The sequence below is a fragment of the Myotis brandtii genome, unplaced genomic scaffold, assembly GCF_000412655.1.
Source record: "Myotis brandtii unplaced genomic scaffold, ASM41265v1 scaffold436, whole genome shotgun sequence".
In the NCBI taxonomy this organism is placed as follows: domain Eukaryota; kingdom Metazoa; phylum Chordata; class Mammalia; order Chiroptera; family Vespertilionidae; genus Myotis; species Myotis brandtii.
Window position 1 is genome coordinate 508,432 of NW_005366679.1, and position 24,694 is coordinate 533,125.

Genomic DNA, 24,694 nt, shown 5'->3' on the forward strand with positions numbered 1-24,694 from the left:
ATATACACACACACACACATACACACATATATATATATTTGATTTATGTGAGTGTATATATGGGTAGGAATGAGGGAGGGAGATAAATGTTTGAACTCAAAAGATATAAAGGGATCTTTCAAAAGCATAAACAAGGCAGCCTGTGTCAAGGCAAACCTGTCAAAGGATTGCTAAATTTGCTACAACCTAGAGGGAAGGCAAGCCTGACAGTCCATGAACCTTCATTTCTTTATCTACAAAATTAGGTGGTTCACCACACTATTTCTAAATTCTCTTCCAACTCTAAGATTCCTCAATTTATTAACTGCAAACTTGAAATGGAAACAAAGGAGGAGTAGTCTCAGGATCACATTGGAGGTTAAATGCTGACAACCAGGTTTGTAACCCAAGCCAGAGGGTTTGCTGCTCTTTGAATATTGAGTAACAGCTTTCCAACCTTGAATTTAATTACCATCCAAAGTGTCTTATTTTGGTCTGAAAGATACATCTGGTTTCAAGACATGATTTTTAGAGAAAGCAGACATCTTTATCACGTGTTATTTTTACCAGTTGATTTTTATAGTGCTTAATTTTATTCCATTTCAATCCATTTCTCTTTTTCTTTTGCTGTGTGAGTCATCCTGCTGCACTCTGCACGGTATAATGTAATATCCTCAGCACCTAATAAGCTGGCAGATACATTTCCATTTGAATGTAGATGCTATGGAAAATTTAACTGAATTAAACTATAATGCCTCACTTACTTTTAAGTGGTCCGTGTTGGAAGATTAATGAAGGAATCTTTCAGTTTATTGTTTTATTTTGGAAATGGAGCAATCTGATGCTTTGAGAGGATAGAGTATGACAGGTGCAAGACTGAAATTTAAACACGTAGGCAGAATGAAGAAGCACATATTGCAGCCAAGTAGGAAGGTGAGCAGCTTTTGGAACATCGTCGTCATCCTTTTCTGTTTTACTATTTGTGATGAAAATGAAGGACATCGAAATCATGGCTTGCTAATCAGTTATTTGGGATGGTGAATTAAGACAGATTTTCTTTAGGCACCATCTCATTTACCCTTAATTAACAGTCAAGGAATCATTTGCAGAATATTAGGCATTACTAGTTTGATGCAGCAGAGATAGACTAAAATGATAGTGTTCATATTTCAGAGCAAAATTGAGGATGTGTTATATATTTATTTAAAGTAATTAAAGCTTTACTTTTGAAGGAAAATATATTAGGCAGAGTTTATATTTGACTCTCTTCAGTGATTCAGTTAATTTAGGGAAAGAAGTGATTTAATGTAAAACTCTATGATTAGCTATTACTAAATAATTTTTAAAGGAAGATTTTCCAACATATTCAGAAGTGGAGAGAGTAGAATAATATAGCATGATCCCATGTCAAGATTTTTAATATTTGTTAAGTATGTTGCTTCTGTCTTCCCACTTTTTTCTTGCGGGGGTGGTGGGTTGGACAATGGGTGGGGTGGCACATCCTAGATGCCATATAATTTCTTGTATAAAGGCTTTCATGTGCATCTTGTCCATATCAAGACTGCTTTAAAAATGAGGATCTCCTTTATCTTTTCTTCTTTAGAAACATTTAAGTTAAAAAAATAACTATACATTAGAAGAGAAGACTAGCCCAGCTGTAGAAAGAGCACTTGTAACATCACTTCTTATTTTTAAATTTACTAGGTCCAGTGATTTCTTATTAGAAAATTATCCAATTTTTACAGTCCTAGCAAAAGACATTTATGCGTGCACTTCGTTTACATTTCAAGAGGAGGGCGTTGGCTAGGGAAGGACCATTTTCATTCGCTGGATAACAGGGCGAGTGCAATGGCCCCACGAAAGCGAAATGCTCTGAGGCATCTTGGGCCGGAAGTCATCCGTCCCACTCCGTGTCATCGGTGTCAGCCACCACTGTCTCCCAGCGGCACTGCACGTGGCCACTTCCCGGCTTAGTATAAATTATTAAGCAGCTACACGACAGTGGCTTAAACCCACGGAGCTGACAGATCTGCCCTGGCATTTCCCTTGCAGGCCTTGGCCATTCAAACCAGGGTGTGAACTTGGAGTCAAAGGAAGCAGGCTGCACACGGGCCGGATGTGATTGCCGGGAAAGTGCCATGGCTATATTATTTGTGGAAGAAAATCTAGATCACATCTACCAAATAAGAATAAAGTGTTCAGTGTGTACCTGGACGTGGAATGATAATTGGGAAAGTAGAGGAGGGCTTCAGGGATGTGGGACTGTTAACAATGATGGCTTCTTTGTTTGCTTCTGGGTCAAAAGAGGACTTGTAAAGGGGGAGTAATTATGTTTCCCGTGGACAGCGAAGAATTGACTTTATCATGCTATTTATTGGAATGTGTCTATTATTCTTATGTCTTACTTATATGACAAAGAAGATACCTTTTGACACACGTGCATCAGAAGCCATTGAGGTTCTTAGCTCCTTTTGAGAATAGTTGTTTTCTATGGTGAATAAAGATGGGGTTTGCTCCAAAATTTTTTTTTTCCCCTCTAGCAAAGCATGGATGCCGAAAGGCTCCTCTTGGCAATGTGTGTGTAGCTCTTCTCACAATGAAGTGTAGAGAATTGAAGATTAATTTCATTGAAATCATAAATGCACTGCCGTCTGTAGAGGATCAGTTAGTCGAGATAAACACCACTGATTACTGCTGAATTATGCATACAAATGTTGATAACATCCTGGGTAATGAATTCGGAAAAATAAATAATAATTATCCTAATAGAGACCTGTTACTTAAATTTCCATACATTTCTTGAATCCTGAACAGGACTGTTTTCCAACTGGCTAATACAGTCGTACCGGTATAATTTAAGAAGCATTTGCAATGCAACATAAGCCATATTTATTTCCCTTTAGACTTCAGCAGATCCAGGTTTTAGATATCAACCCTTTGTTTCCAGGAGGAATTTCTATTTATTTTCATATTCCTCCTACAGGACATATCAATATATTCATAAATCAAGAGTCTGAAGTATAATATGAGATTATATTTTTAAAAGGAAGTTCATACAATTTCAAAAACAATTTTAAACTAAGGACTAAAACATTTAAAAATTTAAAAATGTAGTTTTTTTTTCTGATGACTCTATTCTGTTAAATTGTCCCGATATATACAAATATTTGACTCAGATGTCTTAGAAAACATTCTCACAGATCATCAAGAAGGAATATAAATAGAGCTGCACTTTAATTGTTTTTCTGTTTTCAGTCTTTGTTTCATACTGTGAAATAGTTCTGCCTTCATAGTTGGAGTCTCTGAAATTGGAGGGGATTCTTTGAACGCGCCCTTGTTATTTGTGGCTCATACCTGATACAGGAAGCTGTTTCAGAAGCAGGATGAAATGTTAATGGCGGGGAAGACTTGCTGACTAATAGTTGTTGGAAACTTGCCATTCGTCAAACTGTTAACGTAGAGGGTCATATATTAGATCTAGCCGAGAGCGGAGCCAGTGCCCAAGGAATCTGAAATAACACTTTGTTGGCAAACAGCGTGTTTTTAGGAACAAGAGCTTGTTGTGAAAGATGCAGAAGAATCCTATCGTTTGTCCCAAATCCGTGTCTTGGCAGCTGCTCTGAGGGCTGCAAGCACTTTGTCTTCTTGGGGAACCGGGATTCTGCCATTGCACCTGCGGGTCTGCACGCTGACTCGTTCCCCATCTCCTCCTGGTCTGTTTCCCTTTTCCTCACTTCCTCTTTTCCCGGGTCTTCCCTTTTCCCTTGACTCAGAATGGGATCGGGAGTTGGGGTTGTGGTTGGTGAGTCACAGGCCAACTTCCTGTTCCTTTCATTACAAAACCCCAAAACCATGGCAGTCAGGAAAATTCAGCAACAACAGTGAGTCTGTTCCAAGTAGTTGAAAGATTTTCGTTGTGAGTAGGAAGCTGTTCATAATGGTTAAGAATTGTACCTTTCTTCAAAAGAGTCACCTTTTGGATAAGATGACATTTTGCAGTTTTAATAGAATTATGATTGGGAATGATGCTTTTCTCATTAAATTGGCTGGGTCCTTGTTCTTATGTGGGCCTTGGAATCTGGGTTGATTTGAAACTGTGTTCCGACTAAACCATCTCCAGGGACCCGAACCTCCAGATCAGCAATTTTCAACCTTTTTCATCTCATGACACACATAAACTAATTGCTAAAATGCTGTGGCCCACCTGACAAAAAATAGGTATAATTTTGATTCATCTACACCTGATAGCTATTGTGTTGGTTGTTGTCCTTTATTGGCAATATAAGGGAATAGAGGTCAGCGCCCCTGACTAAATAATCAGATATTGCATGTTTATTGCATGTTGGCATACTACAATATTGAAAATTACTGCTCTAGATAGTAGAGAAGAGGCACTATAGCTGGGGCTGGTAGAGTGGTTGTAGAGCCCAAGTTAAGAAGTTCAAACTTGGCACTTGAACTTATCAGCCATATGACTGTTAGCCAATTGCTTAACCTGTTTCTGTTTCAGTTACATTATCCTTTCTTTGGGGGTAATAATAGTGCCTACCAATAGGAGTGTACGGTTTTAAATGAGCAAATACATATGAAGCACTCGCTTAGCACATGTTATATAACAATTAATGTTAGTTGTCATTATGTGTCCAATGACAAATTATTGATGGAATTAAATGTATGCCTCAGTCTATTTGGAAATCACATTCATAATAGAATCTTTGGCACTTATTTACTTAGAATTCTTTAATATTGAGTAAACTAACTATCTTCTACATGGCCCTAATTTCTTTTACAATGAGAACTATTGTTACATTGGTTAATTTATCCTATGTAATAAAGAAGTAATATGCAAATTGACCGTCATACCCTCATACAAGATGGCCACTCCCATGTGGCCGCCACAAGATGGCCGGCAGGAGAGGGCAGTTGGGGGCAACCAGGTCAGCAGGGGAGGACAGTTAGGGGCGACCAGGCCAGCAGGGGAGGGCAGTTGGGGGTGATCGGGCAGGCAGGGGAGCAGTTAGGCGTCAATCAGGCTGGCAGGGGAGTGTTTAGGGGTGATCAGGCTGGCAGGCAGAAGTGGTTAGGGGCAATCAGGCAGGCAGGCAGGTGAGCGGTTGGGAGCCAGCAGTCTGGGATTGTGAGATCGGGTCTAAACCGGCAGTCGGACATCCCCGGAGGGGTCCCAGATTGGAGAGGGTGCAGGCTGGGCTGAGGGAACCCCCCCCCAGTGCATGAATTTCATGCACTGAGCCTCTAGTTGTTTGATAAAATGTACAGCTGTCATATTCTGGGCACAAGGAAAGAGAGTTAAGGCTATTCCATCTAGTCTTGCTATGCAAATGAGATATAGTAGTATACTTGCTTGTATAATATTTATCAGTTTTGTTTGGTTTTATGAAATTATTTAAATGTTTCCATACATGCTATTTATTTAATTGCTAAACAACTTTGTGCAAAACCATTTTAAATATACCTGTATCATTGCTTTTTCCTATAAATATTTTCTCTTTGAAAAAGATAAAACCTTTTTATATTCCCCAAATGATCAAGAAACCCTTCCTACTATACTGTATTATTGAAGTACGTTTGTAGTAGACAAACTACTTTAGCAACTATATTTTGATTTATAATATGATTATCCTGTATATTTAACATATACTGAATAACTTAAAACTAGGTTGGACGCAATGCCAATTAAATATAAAGACTCGTTTTACAAGACGTTACCACTGACACTTCTGATAATTAACCTTGAGTTTTTCTGTTGAAGACTACCTAGTCCTAGCAGATTCACAGAATGTACATGAAGTAGGGATTCCTGTACCTGCTAAACTGCAAATATGGTTATTTCTGAAAAGTTTTATGAAAGTATGTGATCCTTTGCCAACCAGTGGTCATTGATATTGGGTAATTACAGCATTCTTCTGTGCAATAGAACCCACCTGTGGATGCACAGTAACTTTTTTTTGAGGCTTAAATATTAAAATTATTTCAGATTTTCTCTCAAACTATTGTTTTGATTGTACTTTATAGTTTTTGGCAAGATGTAGTTTTCTTTCCTGGGACCATTCCAAATTGCTTAGAATTGTCTTTATTATATTTATTGGGACACAGCTTTTCTAAATTACACTTTAGTAATTGCTACAAATAAGTGGTGAAGAAACAGGAGGATACACTAGGATTGTTTGTTTTTTGTTCAGTTTTTATTGGTTCTGTGTTTTTAGTTTGACTGTTTAATTTGTGTTTGTTTGTTTGTTTTTGGTCAAGGTTTAGATGAAATGGGTTAAGGGTTTAAGTACCCTTTCTCACTCCATGTGAATTAGTTCAGGACTCTAATTTCCTTGAGTAGACTGAGACTAATGACATTATATGCTAACCCTCTAAGGCAGTGGTTCTCAACCTGTGGGTCGAGACCCCTTTGGGGGTCGAACGACCCTTTCACAGGTGTCGCCTAAGACCATCGGAAAACACATATATAATTACATATTGTTTTTGTGATTAATCACTATGCTTTAATTATGTTCAATTTGTAACAATGAAAATACATCCTGCATATCAGATATTTGCATTACGATTCATAACAGTAGCAAAATTACAGTTATGAAGTAGCAACGAAAATAATTTTATGGTTGAGGGTCATCACAACATGAGGAACTGTATTAAAGCGTCGTGGCATTAGAAAGGTTGAGAACCACTGCTCTAAGGCAATTAAAGACCTTCAAAACAGGTATAATTTCTAAAACTAAAACAGAACTTAAAACCACAGACTACTGTTCTCAGCCTGGATGAGTTAATATTAATGCTAACCCACAAAGAGCTCTTAAAGATTTTGGGGTATGATGATTTGTATGCCATTGTTTCATAGAACATTTCAGGTTGTGTAACCTTGAGATAAAAATATTTTCCTTCACTGTTCATCACTTACTATGTTCTCTGTGTTTGAGACGTTTCCTTTGGTAACAGATTTGAAGTTTGAAAGATGCATCGTAAAGTATAAAAATAGGAAGTGTCCACCAAATCCGACATTAACAGTTGTAGAACATATTGGTCCTTGAATGCCTAAAATACAGTGCCTGAAATGGTAAGAGGAAAAAAGGAAGTGGGCTAATTTGAGAATTTGACACTATCTTTATCTTCCAGATTGCTCAAATTAGACTCTTTCTTTGCATCTAAACCCAGAGTTTATCTTCAGGTCTAATTAATGCTGAACCCCAAATAGAAAGAAGAAAATGAGAAGATAAGGGGAATGGACAGGTGATAGGAATAGGGATGGGAGATCTTTCAGATTATTAATTGATTGCTAGGTACAAGTTCCTAAAGAGGTTTGAAATAGGTTTTATAGCTTTTGCCTCATCATCCTGCCCCCCGCCCCATATTATAAACTTGAATAAGTATTATAAACTTTAATAAGTATTTCTATTACTCTAATATGTTATATTTAACCCTTCATATAGGAATTACTACATTTTTCAGTGCTATATTTTAATATAGGTTTTACACATTTTCCTGTATTAGGTTCATTTTTAAATCACTTATGAGTATTTATATACTTCAAATACGTATATATTCTCCTGCATATTTCTTTAAGTATTGAGTTATTATTTTATCTTCCTGAATATGCTTTGTTTTGCATTACATAGGAAGATTAATTAATCAACATATTCATAAGCCCATTCCAAATTAAGTTTTTTTTTCTTATAATAGCAAGTTTTTATAACATACCATTTGTAAAGGACACAGTAAATAAAACAGTGTCAGGGGTCAGATGAATAAACTGGCTTCATGTCAGAAAATACTTCCTGTTTTTAGGCAGACCCCACATGCAAAAATCATACATCTTTTCTCAAACTAAGATTTGATCATAGGTGTTTTATATAACAAGTTTTATTTTTATATTACTTTTACATAAAAGGCATCTCTATACTCTGCCCATAGTCAGACTATTTGAAACAAAGCTTTAGTTGAAAGAACACATCTGGACTTGGGAATGTGGGTATATGTGAAGGTTGCAGAAGTTTATAGGTTTGCTTGATAGAACTATGTCTATATTCTTTAGGCAGGGTATGGAAAAAGCCCAGAGCATAATTGAATTAGTATATATTCTTACATGCTAGAAAATAAAAATAAAAACGAACTCTACCTATAAAATAAATGCACACTGCTTTCTTTTAAAAAATTTGTTTACAGTTTGAATATTGTAAAATTTAAGACATAAAAAAGATGAATAGTTATAATTGCATGCTTATTGAATTATTATAATAGGGAAATATGTTATTGAAAAATCTATCACAAAATTCATTTGGGTGATGATTATATTCACTAGTTAGCAAAATTTTATTTCACTTTTCCACATTCATATTTCTATGAAAATTGGTCTTAATTTAATGTGTAAACAATTATTCTTTTCATTCGCATATATTAATTTCCAGATGTGTTTCTATGGAGGGTGTGTTTTACCTCTCTGATTAAAAAATGCTGTCTAGTTTAGCTTTATAACAGCAGGGTGAGAAAAGACCAAAGTTTGTTTTTCTCTAAAATGCTTAATTTCATTTCAAAAGAATCAGCCCAGACAGTGAGTTTAAAGGTGTCAGTTATTTGATGGCAAATAATTGTTTGACTTATTACTTTGTTTCCCAACTCTTTTGTTACCCTAACCTCCTTCAGTGCAGGGGTCATATTTTTTGAGGTTAGGGATATACTAGATGCTTGCTGTATTTCTCAATTGATTTACAAACAACCTTAGTGTAACCAAGTAGCCATAACACACTCCTTAGTTACCCCAAGGCTGCTATATTTAGACTTGTTTAGTAAGCAGAGGTGGTAATGTTTAATCGAGTAAGCAAATATAAGTATGAAATAGTTTGCCTCTGAACCCACTTGGCAGTAGAAGAGCCAAATGGAAATCTAGCTGCCCACTCTTACTCTGTTTGTCTTGCGCAGTAGGTAAGCGGGCTGCCACTCAGACCATGATTTGTTAAGGAAAGGAAACCTTTCTTTCCCCTACAATTATAATGTAAAATCAGAAATGTAAGAGTACATTGTGAATCTGTAATAGAATCCTGGTCTCTTGCCATGATAACACTGGGTTACATAACACTTTTAAGAAGGGACAAAAGCTGGAGAAGCCATACGTTGTGTTGGTGAGAACTTGAGGGATAATGGAAGTAAGACTTTCCTGCCCCTTCCCTACAGCTCCAGGTAATTTGAAGTGTAAAAGGCAAAATAAAACTTTGAAAATCCCAAATAAATGGGAGAACTTTTTCTAGAGACTCTATTATTTTTATAGTACTTCTATTATAGTACTTTGGTCCATGAATGCCACTGGATATGAATCCCAGACAATTATGCAGAGTGTAGTATAATACCTTTAATATTTTTAGCTTGAAGATATTTGTCCTCAATGGCAGAACGGAGTTGGATAGGTGTTCTGTTATGTCTCTTACTACATTGAGTGGGAGCTATCTCGTTCTTGTTTTTCTTACCTTTTAAATTCAGTTTTTGTTATTCTGACATTTTCTACAACTTCATTTTATTTTTTGTTTTGTTTGTTTGGTTTTTGCTGTATCAATCTCAGCTCTATAACCTAGTTTATTTTGTATACCATCTCATACATATCAGGGTATTTCCACATATTATCGAGTCTCCCCATAACATCTTGGAAGGAGTGGCTCTCACCTGAGGGGTAGGGAGGCCTTCCTTCCAGTCTCACAGCCCAGGGAAGGGAGGACCTGTTTAATCCCATGTCAGGGCTCCAGGGCCCATGACACATGGCTCTCCGGGGAGGCAGTATCAGAGTTTTGTTTTGACACAGGTTTCTACCAAAATTTCTCTAAGATCTCTGTCTGTTACCCACTGACAGCCTCTCTGACAGATTGCTTGCAGAGGATGAGTCTGTGCAGATTGATTTGCTTTGGGGTGCTGAAATGAACCCCACTTTTTGGGTCTGTAACAACTATTACCACGGCTGGAGCTTGGCGTTCCCACCTACCCCGGGGATGCTTACAGAGTTCACAGAACCCCTAGAGGAGTTCACAGTTCCACTGGGGCGTTTCCAAGGCCAATAGTTTATGCTCATCCCACGTGGGCGGTGTCTGGAGAGTGAGTCCATAGCACACACAGGTGCCCATGGCCCTCCACAGCTTCAGAGCTGTTTATATGCCCAGGCAGAGCCAGAACGTCTTCTGAAAATAGCAAAAATCTGCAAATGTTGGTGATAGAGCAGTCCTGTCCCATGAATAGAGAATACATCAGATTAGATGAGCCGTGTGAAGGCTCCATTGTGAGGAGGTCAACAAAGATCTGTTATCCCCGTAGAACGACTGCCATGGAGCTGATTCCCAAGGGACAGCTCTCAGGTTGTTTTTGGAGGGACCCTCTGTGTTCATCTCTGAGCCTTGGCATCAATTTATTTTTATTTTTATTGATTTCAGAGAGGAAGGAAGAGGGAGAGATAGAAACATCAATGATGAGAGGGAATCATTGATCGGCTGCCTCCTGCACACCCCAAACTGCAGATCGAGCCCGAAACCCAGGCATGTGCCCTGACCAGGGATCGAACCATGACCTCTTGGTTCATAGGTCAACGCTCAACCACTGAGCCTCGTCAGCTGGGCAACACTTTTTAGCATGTAGATGTATCATGATATATTTCAGGGTCCTTTTACCTTGAAAACTATGTCTGTCATGTTGGAAAAACAACAAAAATGATGATCTGGAGATTGTCCCTTTAAGCTGTGACTGAGAGATTTAGTGATTACACCTTTGCTCACCTCAGATTCCCATTGTATGTTATGGACACGTAAGGAGATCAGTAGCACCTAAGTAAATCCATACCATTAAAGGGAGTTTTAGATTTACTACTTATTGGATTTACTATTTGTTTAGATTAAATGAGAATTTGACTTAGCAACCTCTGTTAGTTATTTAACAAAGTGACAAACATTTTCATCTCACTTTTCAAAATATAAAATTTATGTAATTTGTCTTTGAATTATTACAGACCTCCATATGCCTAGGGTACAACAGAAGTTTATAATGTTTTATTTTGGGAAAAGTTACACTTAGAGGGGGTGGTGGTAGGTGGAGATAGGCTACGGCAAACTCTGCCAGGAGGAAATACTTCTTAGGAGAGTAGCTACCAATCATTATACTTTTAACCCATATGTCAGGGTATATTTAAAACTTTTTTACAAGTCCTTTTCATATATAAAATAATCCTTTATCCCCAAAGAGTGTTGTTCCCAGGTTTTTGCCTTGCTAGAGATTCATGGAAAAATAATGGAAAATGAAATGTTTATAGTCTGAAAAGCATCCAAACTAAATTCAGATTGATATTTAGAAGTTACCTTTAAAAAAAAGAAAATCACATTGTATTGTCAGTGTAAAAGCCACAAAATGTCGTGACAGTACTCTATGAAACAATATGTCATAGAAAAAGAAACTAAGCAACCAATAGATTACAGTCACGGTGTTTAACACCCTTTCAGGCAGCCTGACACGGAGCTGGTTGTTGCAGCAAATCTGATGGGCCCTGAAGAGGGCCATTTTCAACTTTCCCTTAGCAGGTGTGGCCTTGATGTGACGTTTGCTTTTCCAACCTTTGACTGTAACACCTGAAATCTAAATCTGTTTCATCTTGCTTGGACAATCAGACAATCTATTGTGTTGCTTTGGAAGTGCCTAATTCTATAAACCAATGTTGTCAGGAGTTCAGAATCCCAAACTTTGTACCATGAGATAGGCTGTGGTCCTGTTGGCCGGTTGTTTTCCTGAGTATTGCCTGCGGATTTGATTCTTCTGTGGGCATGTTCTCACGGAACTTGTTTAGGTAATTATTATTCACTCTTTAGGCCTGAAAAGATGATCAAATAAGCATGGTCTAGTTTTCAGAATTATGTGTGCTTTTTATGTAATGCAAGAGAGGTCCCACGTCTCTAGTAGAAATTGCAGGAAGAAAACATTGTGCTGGCCATACTTAGTTTTGTGGTATGATTTGCATCTTTGTTTCAGTTTGAGAGACAAATAGGGTAAGGTTTTGAAAAGAAATGAACTTGTAAGGTATTTTTAAATATATACTTGTTTCTCCAAGAATATTTTTTCTTGTTTTTAGGTCTTTCTTAGGTTAAGTCTTTCAAAAGCCATTATTGCCTTAAATAAATAAGGTATGCCCTAGTCCTCTGTCAGGGCAGAAAAAGGGGAATTTATAGGCCTGGTCCTTTTACATACTTTTTAATGTTTTAGTTTAGGTGATCTCCTGTGATTAAAAAATAAGTTCCTCCTAACAATTACTTTCTTTCATCTAGAGCATAATCAATTAAACTCTTCATGGATTTCAATTATATCAAATTATATTATATTATTTTTGGATAATCGATAGTGTACATATTAGTGTATTATTTAACTATCCCATTCAGCACCTTTTCCACATGACTGATAATTCTGTCCTCAACTGACAAAGGAATAAATAATTTTTAAATTTTCATCAGTCATGGGATGACTCTTTTATGTATGTAATGAATTAAGTCACATCATAATAGATCGATCCTTTCAAGTGACAGATATTAAATGCGTCACTTGCCTTTTGGAGTGATGTTGAAGTGAGTACAATCTGGGAACTGCATGATAGAATTTCTACAAAACATTAATATTTATATTGTGGGTCACCACCTGAAGACTAATAGCTCTATGCCCAGAATTCTTGTCATGGACTCTGTTAGTAAAACAGTAATAAAAGTGATAAAGTGGTTCCCTATTTTATATCCCGTGGCTGGTTATGGTCATCTGGCTAGAGTCTAACTCATATTAATCCCTTGAGTCAACAGTCAGGAACATTCAATGATGTACTTAAAATACTTTTTCACATGTGGTATTTAGAGTGTTTAGAATGTCAAAGGATCCTTTGTAACAATCTTCCCCTTGAGTGGTTCAAAAGATATTTTTAAAGTTATTTTTCAAAGAACACAGTGTTTGAAGACTTTCAGAAAATATAAATCTCATAGAGTACTTTGGGAAAAAAAAAGTTTAGTTTTAGAAAAAGAAATCACACCATACCCTGAAAGTGATATATTAGTCAAATAATCCATGAAAAATTCAAAAAAACAGAGTATGGCTTCATTTCTGGTTGAGAAAGGAACTTTTATTTTTTCACGAACAAGAGAATGCGTCTGATGCTCCCTTAGGGAGCTACACCCTTCTCTATAATTGTGTTTTTTACATTTTATGTCCAAATGTAAATGACTGAAGAGAAAGCATAATGTGTTCATATTTTTCTTAGCACATATTAAAGCCTGTTTCCATGGCAACAACTTTTAATTGGCAAGTCCCATTCTGTCAGTACTCTCAAGCTGATTTTACTTGGGTACATTGAATTGTTGGCAATGTTTCACAAAGTGAGACTTAGATTTGGCATTGTTCTTTGGCCTGAGAGATGTTCCCGGTCAAGGATTTATTTTATTGAATAATTTAGCTGTCATGTGTTTGTGTAGTAGGTTGCTGTAGAGATGATACGTGTATCCCTCCCAACATGGTTGTGTTTGGGGAAACCTACTGAGGATTAGTACAGACACTCAGACTTGCAAAGTGAGAAAAGTCACTTGTGTTATTTTATACAGGTATAGGAGACAACTGTCTCACCCGGCAGAACGGAGATTGACAAAAATTAAAATCCTTGGGCCTATGTTTCAGTGATTCCCTGTGGCCTTGCCTTTCATAGTATAGAGTAGATTGGCTTATTAGAAACAAGCACAGTTTGTAGCTGGCCCCTCTTGAATTTTCTCTCTTGAATCAATGCGGTGCAGAATGTGGAAGCAGGTATTTGGTGAGTTGCATTTGGCTGCTGCAGTGTTATAAAAATAGATTGAGTAAACAGACGCAGCAGGCCAATGCGGCTTGGATTTTGAACTCTTCCGAGACCCAGTATAACTTTGATAGTTTATAAGTCTAGGGAGAAATACGCATCTCAGAGATAATTGTCATATTATATAATGAAGAACTATTTTACAGCAGAGAATCAGGTGTTGTATCTATAATAATTATTTCAGAGAGCTTTATCTGAAAGCTTCAATTTTTAAGCTATTCTAGTCTGCTGTGAATTTTTTTTGCCTTTGCTATTTTTATATCACTGCAGTAGCATAACCCTGCACCGAACACAAGACAGCACTGCAGTTGGTGTTGAATGTAAAACTGTTATTAAACGAAAGCTAACAAAGTAAATCCTTGGAAAGAAAGAAATCGTCTGCATTGAAGACTGGCGATATTAAAACTAAAAATTAAAATGTGAGAGGAGTAAAGGACGCTGTAGAGTGAGTTCTTCCTTCAAAAGCCACGATTCCATATAACCAAGAACTAAAATATGTTTAGTCACTCCTTTTAATTATTCTCTACTGTTGCAGATTTTTTTTTTTTTTGAAAAAGTGTTCCCTTCTCATATATCATCTTTGTCTCTTAAAACTGTACTCTTTGCAATTTTGGTTAACAAATGACTTTGTCCCTCTCATCAGAAGTCACAGAAAGCTTTTATGTCTGACTAGTTCAATCTTACGATAAAGTCCCTCTGTACCCTTCTAATCCGTGTTTCCTGAGCAATTATGATTCTCATAATTGTATATTTACTTGTATATGTAGAAAACAAATTATATATATTTGCAATATATTTATATGACTGGTGTGTGTATATAATATATATACACATATATATTATATACACACACACACACATACTTTGTGGGTAGATTTGAGTGTATCTCATGTATCTCCAATAGTCTAAGAAAAGTGATAAAAGGGGTATTAGTACCATATAAAAAGGAGTGAATCAGATTACCAAGGCCATTTTACAAATGATAGAGAAAAATAAAATTAAAAATTGAGATTAGGTACCCTACAGTTCTCTGTTCAGAGCTCCTTTCTTTAAGCCACAGGCCCCAAGCACCGTTTTATAGGCCAACAGGATTTCGCTAGGCCCTGTGCATTCTTGTGTTTGAATATCCAGGGGCAATCCCAGAGATTCGGGGCACGTAATGGATTGTGTTGGTGCTTGGGAGGAAATGCAAGTCACGTGCTCCGAGTCAGCTTAATGACTTGGCTAGAGAGGCACCTATTGGCCGCCCACCTTGGTGTGTCCTTGTTGACTGTTCCCATCACCAGCGACTCAGACAGAGTGAAGCATTTCTACATTTGGGAATTTACGAAGGTCTGAGGGCCATAAAGCTTTAAAATATCAAGGCTTGTTTCAAAGGAGTACTACACAAGCAGGGTTTGAAAAATGAAAATATCTAACAAAGATTAGTTATAGTTTTTAGATCTCCAGCCTCTCTTACCCTAGAAGCCCAGTCTCATAACTGAATGGAGCGGGATTCTTCTCGCTCCTCTCTGCCCTCAGTTCTCTTCTAAGAGCACCTGGCTTGGTCCTGGGGGCTTCAGACGTCCAGTTCACTTCCCACATCTGCCCACCTAACATCCCACCTGGGGTCCATGACTTTGAGGATGTATGACTGGATATGCTGTGGGATGAGAGCAGGACTGGGTTTTCTGGGAAATGGCCAACAAGTCTGGTTCAGAGACCTAGCAGTTGAAACTCGGAGCTGGAAATGTAGAGATCTCATTGATAGAATTTAGTAGGTATCTACGAGGCACACGTGGTGGTCTACAGATACTTTATTTATACAGGTATGCAAGTAAATGAACTGATTGAAAAAAGCAAATACCTTCATTCCATGAATCATGCAATAAAGTAAGGGCAAAGAAGGAAAGTGAGGTGTTGGTGCAGTTTCTGAGTTACTGGAAAATGTGAATGTGGATATTATTAATACAGAGCAGTAATAAACCTTTTCTGGTTTTCAGCCCAATTCATTTTTATTTAATCTTGTCAAGTTCACATGAAGTATTTCATAGACCTTGAATGGGGATTAATCTCCATAGGGGCCCTGTATAGAAGGGTATATATTGATTTTTCTGTTTATGTTTATTTTCATTTGTATCATCTATTTACCTCCTTCTCCCACTTCCCCCTCACCCTTTCTCATACTCCCTCTCTCTTTTTCTGTTCCTCCTTTCTTTACTCCCCCCCTCTCTACACACACACACACACACACACACACACACACACACACACACACACCAAATGGGTATAAATGGGTGTTGGTCCTCTGGTGACTAGTCTGAGATCTAGCTTTTGGAAATAAAACACCCTGCTTTTTTTCTTACATCAGAGAAGCACACCCACGTAGCAGTAATACTGATGCTGGGGGTACTTGATTCAGGAAGAGGGTCACAGGACACAGGCATGGATGTCCTTGTCCCACCATCTGTGGAGGGCAGAGCAGGAGCTGGTACTTTGTGTAAAGGCCCAGATTACCAGAACAACGAACCGAGGCCTTCAGAACACACTTATATGAGAGAGACTGGAATATTTCACTTAACAAATTCAGATAAACTTATAATAAGAGCAATATCTACACTTTACTGGTGTTTTCTAGGTGCTAGGTACTGGCTTTACATACATTTTCACTTTGTAAATTACATAGTTATTCCCATTTTACTGATGAGGAAACTGAGGTCCAGAGGATAATGTGGTGTGCATAAAGTTGGTCACAGAGCTGGCATTTGAACATGAATATATCTTTTTGCCTTTTGGTTTCCACTATTAAGTGCTGTCTCCTTAATCAGTGGTAAAGGAACCTCACAGCCTAATATTACACATAAGCACCATCTTTCTTGAAGAAATGAAAACCTTCCCTAGACTGGATAATGATGGTTCCAACTTTTAAATCTGAAGTCTTCACAGCTAGGACCGGATGTGTTATGTGACTGCTTAAGCTTCCGTTCACAGATGTATGACATTGGCCTTCAGATGCTTGACCTTCTTCCCACATTCCCATTTCTTCCTCCAGCTCCTCATTCCTATGAAGCCTCTTCTCCTTGACCTTGTCATTTTCACTTGAAAACGTGGTTCCTGCAACTTGCCTGAGAGCCACATGGGGAACATTAATGCTTCTTACAGTTCTAGGAGATTTTTGGGAAGAAGGTTGTCAGCATTGGGGGGGAGGTTACATTTTGCATGCTTTCTTATTTTCTGTGCATTTTGCCCGTGCCTGACGTGGTTTTATTTGTGTAGCATCCAACTAAGCGTTTGCCAGGCATTATTGCAGTGATAGTTCCCATACACAACACCTTGGCATAAGTCAAGATGAGAAACAAAGTATGCGTTAGAGATGAAAACTCCGACTTGATCAGCAAAGGGCTGACGTCCCAACTGGAAGCAGGGAGAAGTAGTATACCATTGCCTCAGGCGTGACGAAGCTCTTTGTCTATCCCCTTCCTATCCCCAACTCACAGGGAAACACATTTTAAAAATTCTGATGAATGCTTTCCAATTCCGTTTGGTGGGAAAGGCTGAGTTTGCAGGGAGTTGGGAACATATTGGCACTGTCTTAGCTCCTATCATCTGAATGAATTTCAAACTGCTTTTAAGCATTTGTTTTACTGAGCCCAGGTTACAAACATAGGGAGCATCATGAAGTCCTGTCATTTAGAAAAAAAGAGAAAAGCATGTTTACATTCTGGAGAGGCAGTTGAGATTTATAAATAGCAAATAGTAGCTGCATAAAGACTTCTTTTTTCTTTATATAATGCAATATGAAGAGATCCCCAAAGATGGGCCTTATTTTTAAAAATACAATCCCTCCTTAGGTAATATTGTAGCCATAGTAATATGCGGTTCACTTCTTATTGCCACATATTGCTTCTGTGAAAAGTTTCAGAACCTCCTTCTGAGACAAAAGTTGAGAACTAAAATTGACAAGAGACCCATGGCAGTGGTGTTAATGGGGGCAGAGCTCAACAAACTGAGCCTTTTATACATATTTGCATTTCATGTGCTATTTCAAAACTCAAAAAATGTGTGGAATGCTTTTGCAAATCCACATACTTAACCCTACTTCTGCCTCTTTGAATAACCAACGGCCCCAGAATTTCTGTTCTTCTTAAGCAGCTACAGTATGTACCATACCTTCAAAGGGTTAATTTTTTTAAAATATGTTTTTTATTGATTTCAGAGAGGAAGGGAGAGAAAGAGAGAGCGAGAGATAGAAACATCAATGATGAGAGAGAATCATTGATCGGCTGCCTCCTGCACTCCCCCTATTGGGGATGGAGGCAGCAACCTGGGCATGGGCCCTGTCTGGGAACGGAACAGTGACCTCCTGGTTCATGGGTCCATGCTCAAAGCAACCTGGGCATGGGCCCTGTCTGGGAATGGAACAGTGACCTCCTGGTTCATGGGTCCATGCTCAACCACTGAGCCACACCAGCTTAGCTCAAAGAGTTAATTGTTAATTTTTGAATATATATCTCCTTTAACATTTCTTCTTCACTAACCCCTTTCTATTTTTGGCAAATTATGTAATAACTTTAATTGGCTGAGCCATAATGGCAGGGTGGGAAAGACACAGGAAGAAGGCACATCCATTACAAAAGCAGCCTTTCAGAAGGTCTCAGCGTTCTGCCAAAGCCATCAGGTTCTCCCGAAAGGTAGCTACTCCCACTTTCAGCAGGAATGTAAGGGAAACTGCATCTAAGATGCAAAAATATTCCTGAGAATTCATCCAAGTAGAAAATCTCAAAGCCTCTTCATCTGTTTCTAACGTGCATATGGTCTGTTACATTTTTTTTTAGCATTTTAGTGCCATGTACAATTTGTTGCCTTAGCTTCGAAATGTCTAGAGTGGTGTCATCTTCTGTCTTTGAAGTACCTCCTAGAAGGAGTCCAGAGTCTCTTACCTAGATGCCATAGGAAGGGAACAGAACTCCTATACATAAGCATCGCTGTCCTTCCCACCCAACCCTTAGTGGTCTGTCTCCATGTCTCTTGTTCCTCCTCAGTTCCCTTCTGCAGCCATGCCTACTGAGCTCTGAGATCTTAGAAAGCACGGCATTGTATTCCCAATAGAGTTTACACAGAAGGGGCTCATGGCCATTGGCCAGCTTTTAAGTCTGTAATGAAGATTAAAACCACCAGTTGTCTTGCTGGGAGGATCTATCCTAGAGGACTTCTTGAGATCCAAAGCGAATGTCAGGTTCCAGAGTGCTTTTAATGGGCATGGCAACTCCAGCCCTTTCACTTTCTCAGATTTGAACCACCACAAACGGGCAGCAAAGACATCATAGTCTCTTGATATTTGACTTACCCTCTCAAGAGAATGAATGGTAAGGTAGAATGTGAATCCTCTCAGGTCTGAGAGAATATCCTTAGACCAGCCGTGGGCAAACTACGGCCCGCGGGCCGGATCCGGCCCATTTGAAATGAATAAAACTGAAAAAAAAAAAAGACCGTACCCTTTTGTGTAATGATGTTTACTTTGAATTTATATTAGTTCACACAAACACTCCATCCATGCTTTTGTTCCGGCCCTCCGGTCCAGTTTAAGAACCCATTGTGGCCCTCGAGTCAAAAAGTTTGCCCACCCCTGCCTTAGACCATTTAACCCACTTTATTCATACCTCTTATTGGGGGTATTGCTCAGAAAGTCAACTTGCATGGATGTCTCCTATGTCTGACTCTCTTCACGAGTAGGAATTGCATTTTGTATTCCTTTTTCTATCCTGTCACCCAGCATAATGATAAGCTAATAGATATCCAATATATGTTAATAGATCAATGTAAATAAGTTTATTAGCAAAATTATAGCTATATGTTCCTCATTCTTATGTATGCACAATAGTTGGCACAGCGAATCTGAATATTATATATAATTCACCAGTTTTTTTGTAGGAATTGTTTTCTTAATGAGTCATTTCTTTCTCAGAGTCCTCAGAGATATTATCACTTTCAGTAGGATGTATAAAAAAACATCTTAAATAATTTTTTCTAAGAACCTCACTGAAAAATGTTATCTCATTTATAGAGTTTTTTAACAGTTTTTGTGAGTAACCGATTTAGTATGAATCTATTTTTATCACTAACATTCCGTTCATCCTAAACCGTTTTCCAAGAGGAACCTACAGATTTCAGAACCAAGATGATCAGATAGGTTTTCTTCACAATTTCTTCCAAAGTGTGAACCACTGAGACCTGCTATTATCTTTGCAGTCTCAACACTAATACATTGGGTGCAAAACTGAGTTTTTCCCAAGGGGTAACATAGACAACTTTATGATTTGCCAAGTGTCATAGTCAATTGTGTGAAATCCATGGTATAACTAAACGTGTACTCTGTTGATAGGTATAAGAAGTCTGTCTGACTATACTTTATTATATCCTATACAATAAAGAGCTAATATGCTGAATAGACCAGAAGGTGGAATAACCTTCCCAAACGACCTTCCAGAATGACCAGTGGGCAGGGGGCGGGGCCGTGAGGCAGCCAGGGCTGCGAAGGCCTACCCTTGCATGAATTTTGTGCATCAGGCCTCTAGTACACACACACACACACACACACACACACACTCACACACACTCACACACACATATATATACAAATATGGTGAAAAAAGTCAGAGGTTTTCTTAATTGCCGTATTTTAAGCACCACTGGCTATTTGAATTTCAGCTTGAGATTGTTTTCATTCTAAATGCAGCCTGCCAACTGTGTTCATACAGTACATATGAATCAGGCAGATGAGTCTCCATCGCTTTAGTTTGTGACTTTATACAAATTACTTAATTTCACAGGATCTCCGAATCCTCGTCAGCAAAGTTGGGGTGAGATGGGGCAATAGTACTCTCCTCATAGATGGCAGGGGGGACCATGTGAGATCTGTTCTTCCCTTTATTCAACACTGTGGCTCACTCTGAGCGGGTGGGAGACAAGGCCCTGCCTTCGTGGATCTTACATTTCCGGTGGACTCAGTCACTCAGTCAGTAAACATAAATAAGCAGCTTAACGGCAGGTACAACCAGTGCTGAGAAGGAGATAAACAGGGCAGGGCAGGTGGAGCTGGGCTCAGGAGGACTTGAGTGGACTAAATGGGTTATGTCCACTGCTCTGCCTGGAAAAGCATAGACAATAAACAGTAATGTCCCCCTTCCCCCATCATTCACAGTTCATTTTCTTGCCTTGTATTTTAACTATGTTCATAAATTTGTAGAACAACAATATGCATAGTTTTTATTTTGTGAGAAATGTTTTTATTATAAATTTAAGGTTTCAAAGCAGATATTTTATTGCTTCAGGCGTAGTAGACCAAGTTCATTTTCATTTCCTTATAGAGTAATACCATTATTTAAAACTCAATTGCAGGATAGTCCTGATTATCCTTTGATTGTTTTTTCTTCTCTACCATTTTGGGACTTAATAAATTTCACAGAGGCCATTTGTGTGCTAGCTTACCTTGTTAACCCACTTGAGTAGTGTGGTGCAACTGTTTTGTCTTAGATTGTTAGGTACCACGTAACCAGATGAACAGTCATCACACTTGAGTTTGTTTCACAAGTGCCGTCTTTCTATAGCCTATGACCAAGTCTTCCTGAACTTCACATAGGCCTCAACAAAAGCATTCAATGAATGGATAATTTTTGCTTGCAGATTTCTTGACCATGCTTTTAAGTTACTTCCACTTTGCCTGAAACTCTCTGAATACCATATTTTTCTATGTATAAAACACTATTTTTTTCTAAAATCGTTAGATTGACAATTGAAGGGCATCTTATACAAGGAAGTCAGCCGAGGAGGGAGTTGCTTGGGTGTGTAGCTGCCCATACCTTGTCAATCAGGCTTCCTCCAATCATGAGCCTTATTGTTACTGACATCAGTTGATGCCCTAATTGGAAGTGGAGGTGTGGAGAGTGCGCAGATGCAACAGGGACTGGAGCTTTCTGAGCCCATAAAGATGTCAATAAAAATAAAAAGATAAATATCGGTAAGCGATTGTCTTACTCTGCAAAACTCAAACTGAATGTAATCAACTATGCAAAAGAGCATGGACATAGAGCTGCAGAGAGACAATTTGGACCCCCTCCCACTGAGTGTATGATCAGACAGTGGAGAAAACAGGAAGAACAACTCCTTAAGATGCCAAAAAAGGAGAAGGCCTTAAGAGGAAAACCAGCAAAATGTTTAAAATATTGATTTCTTAATTTTGGGTTGGAAAAGTGGGGGGTGTCTTATATATGGGGGCGTCTTATACACGGAAAAGTACGGTACCTTCCCCCAGACAAGTCTTTGTCCCTGTTAGGTTGGTGTAGCCATTGTCTGTTGAATAGCCTGAATATTCCCACCGGCATGGTTTGACTTACTGCCATTGTATCTGTTAAGACCACCTGGCTTTGGGTGTTCTGGAAAGCCAGCCGCGTTACAGAGCACATCATCCTCAGACTTGGCCTCACACCTGACTTTGAGACTTACACTGTGTTTACTACTCTTGATCCTGGACAAGTCCTTTGACCTCTGTGAGCCTTCCCCACCAGCATCGTGTAACTGATACCACTTCTCAGGTGGTCATTGTGAGATTCATTGGAAAGGATTGTGAAAGTGCTTCATTCCCCGCCTGTTTTTCTCGGCACTTTGTCCACCTTGGTATCAGAGGACACACTGCATAGTGTTGATGATCCGTTTTCTCAAATGTGCCCTATGTTATGCTTTATGGTCCGTCCACCCCACTTTTTTTTTTTGTAGGTCATTGGATCTACAAAAAGAGAGAGGTCGATTAAAAATTTCAAAAAGGAATTTTGGGGATTACCTGCTTATTTTAATGAACCATCTGTTCACTTGTGTGAGCAGAATGCTTAATTTATGAAAAGTGAAGTAGGAGAAGTGGGCTGTGGCGAGTCAGCAAATGTTTTTACATAGTAGACTCGTAGAAATATATTGAAGGGGAAAAAAAAACATGAGGTGTAGTATAGTTTTAAATATATCATTAGAGAGACAGCAAAAAGAGAAATGACAGAGGATAGCCACAATAAGTAGTGAACTGGCAAAACTATACAAGAAGAAAATATAATAAGGCAGCTTTTAAGCTCAGGTAATAGCATGTGATATACTGTTAAAAATGGATGATCTGATCTGAAAGTTTACCCAAATTAGAAAATCTGAGATATAAGAACATTGGTATTCCAAGACCTGCTTATTCTCAAATGATTGGTGATATGTTTTATGCATAAATAATAAGGCTACTGATAATTTGTAATTTTTATTTGAATCTATTTAGGTATTTCTTGGCCCTTTCATGGTACTCTATTTAATCTTTCCCTAAAATAACAGTGTTGACTAACACATTATATAAATCTTTTCCTGCTGTGTGTTCCATGGGCTCCAATAATTTCACCAGCTCACTCTTGGACAGAGGGGAGTTGCGGTGTGGGGGGGGGGGGGGGGGCCCCCTTCCCCACATAAGCAAGTCTGCTTTAGCAAACCCTGGTAGTTTATAATGTAGAATACTGGTTTTAAACAAATTATTTTTGTTTACACAATCAGTTCATTTGTTTACAGGCAATTTTCTTCTCTTCTAGATTAATGTTGAAAACAAACTCCCTTAATAATGGTCCTTTTTATACCACAATTTATTTAAAAAGTTAAAACCCTTCCCCACATAAGCAAGTCTGCTTTAGCAAACCCTGGTAGTTTATAATGTAGAATACTGGTTTTAAACAAATTATTTTTGTTTACACAATCAGTTCATTTGTTTACAGGCAATTTTCTTCTCTTCTAGATTAATGTTGAAAACAAACTCCCTTAATAATGGTCCTTTTTATACCACAATTTATTTAAAAAGTTAAAACAAACCAAAAAAACAGTTGTCCCAATAATAGTACAAGATAAATTTGTTGTAAATCAGGAGCCACAACATTTAAAATGAAATTTGAAAAAAAGGGGGGGGCGGATAGCTGTAATATTTTCAACAACAAAGATAACTTTAAAAAATAAAATTTGAAATTATTTTGACTTATGGGTAAGTGCTCACAATTAAATTAAAAAAATAAGCACACAAAAAAACCCAAAAGCATAATTTCAAAAATAGCTAAAAATAGTTGCACATGGAGACTTAAACCTCTTTTGGATAATTTGGAACTTAATCACGTAATTATGATTCATTGAAATTGTTTTGGAAAAATGTTCTACACCAATTTAGCACAATTCCTTTTAATTTAATAAAAGGCCTTTTATGTTTGATTTTATAATATGGTCGGATTCTCTTAAGGTGGGTAACAAAATTGTTATTTTCAAATATTATAGATGAGTATGTCACAATCAGAAAATATACATTAAAATTATCAATATCAAGTTCTAGTAGGATAAAATGAGTCAAACATGAACTTTGTTTTTTATTGTCTTTGGTTTTTGTGAAGCCAGGAAACATGTAAAATGGTTATTCTAACAAAACTACTACAACAGGGAAAAAACCCCCAAACATTTTCAGTTTCATTTTATTGGTACACCCCTTGATCAATGCATCAGAATTTTTGCTAAGCTATCAGTTTGACATTTCTCAGTAACATTTTCCTATCTGAGTAATCGAAGTTACAATTACCCTTTATTCCTTTCTCATGTGAATATAGTATGGAGTCCCGTTTTTATCTGGTATAAAGGAAACAGTGACACATAGAATAATGGGCTGATGATTGAACCAGAAATTTCCTATTATGTTGCAAGAAATTGCAAAATAATAAAGCTTAATTTGGCAGTTAATTAATGTGCATTTTCAAAACATTACTAGGTTTTGCAAAAGCACCATTCTAGAGGTGTGTTGGGAAGTTAGACATATAGTTAACGCATGTTATCTATATG

The 24,694-nt window shown here is 37.9% G+C and overlaps 1 protein-coding gene across 20 annotated transcripts in view; it reads left to right on the forward strand.

Annotated features, from left to right (window-relative positions):
• MBNL1 (muscleblind-like splicing regulator 1) overlaps positions 1–24,694 on the forward strand; it is a 197,899-nt gene that overhangs the window by 121,656 nt on the left and 51,549 nt on the right. Inside the window, exon 1 of one of the 20 annotated variants that reach the window (XM_014546221.1) lies at positions 7,038–7,060. The exons of the other annotated variants lie outside the window; for them this stretch is intronic. Coding sequence (XP_014401707.1) covers positions 7,058–7,060 — 3 coding nt within the window. The 5' untranslated portion in view covers positions 7,038–7,057. Of the gene's footprint in view, positions 1–7,037; positions 7,061–24,694 lie in introns of those variants that run through there. 20 annotated transcript variants of the gene reach the window in all.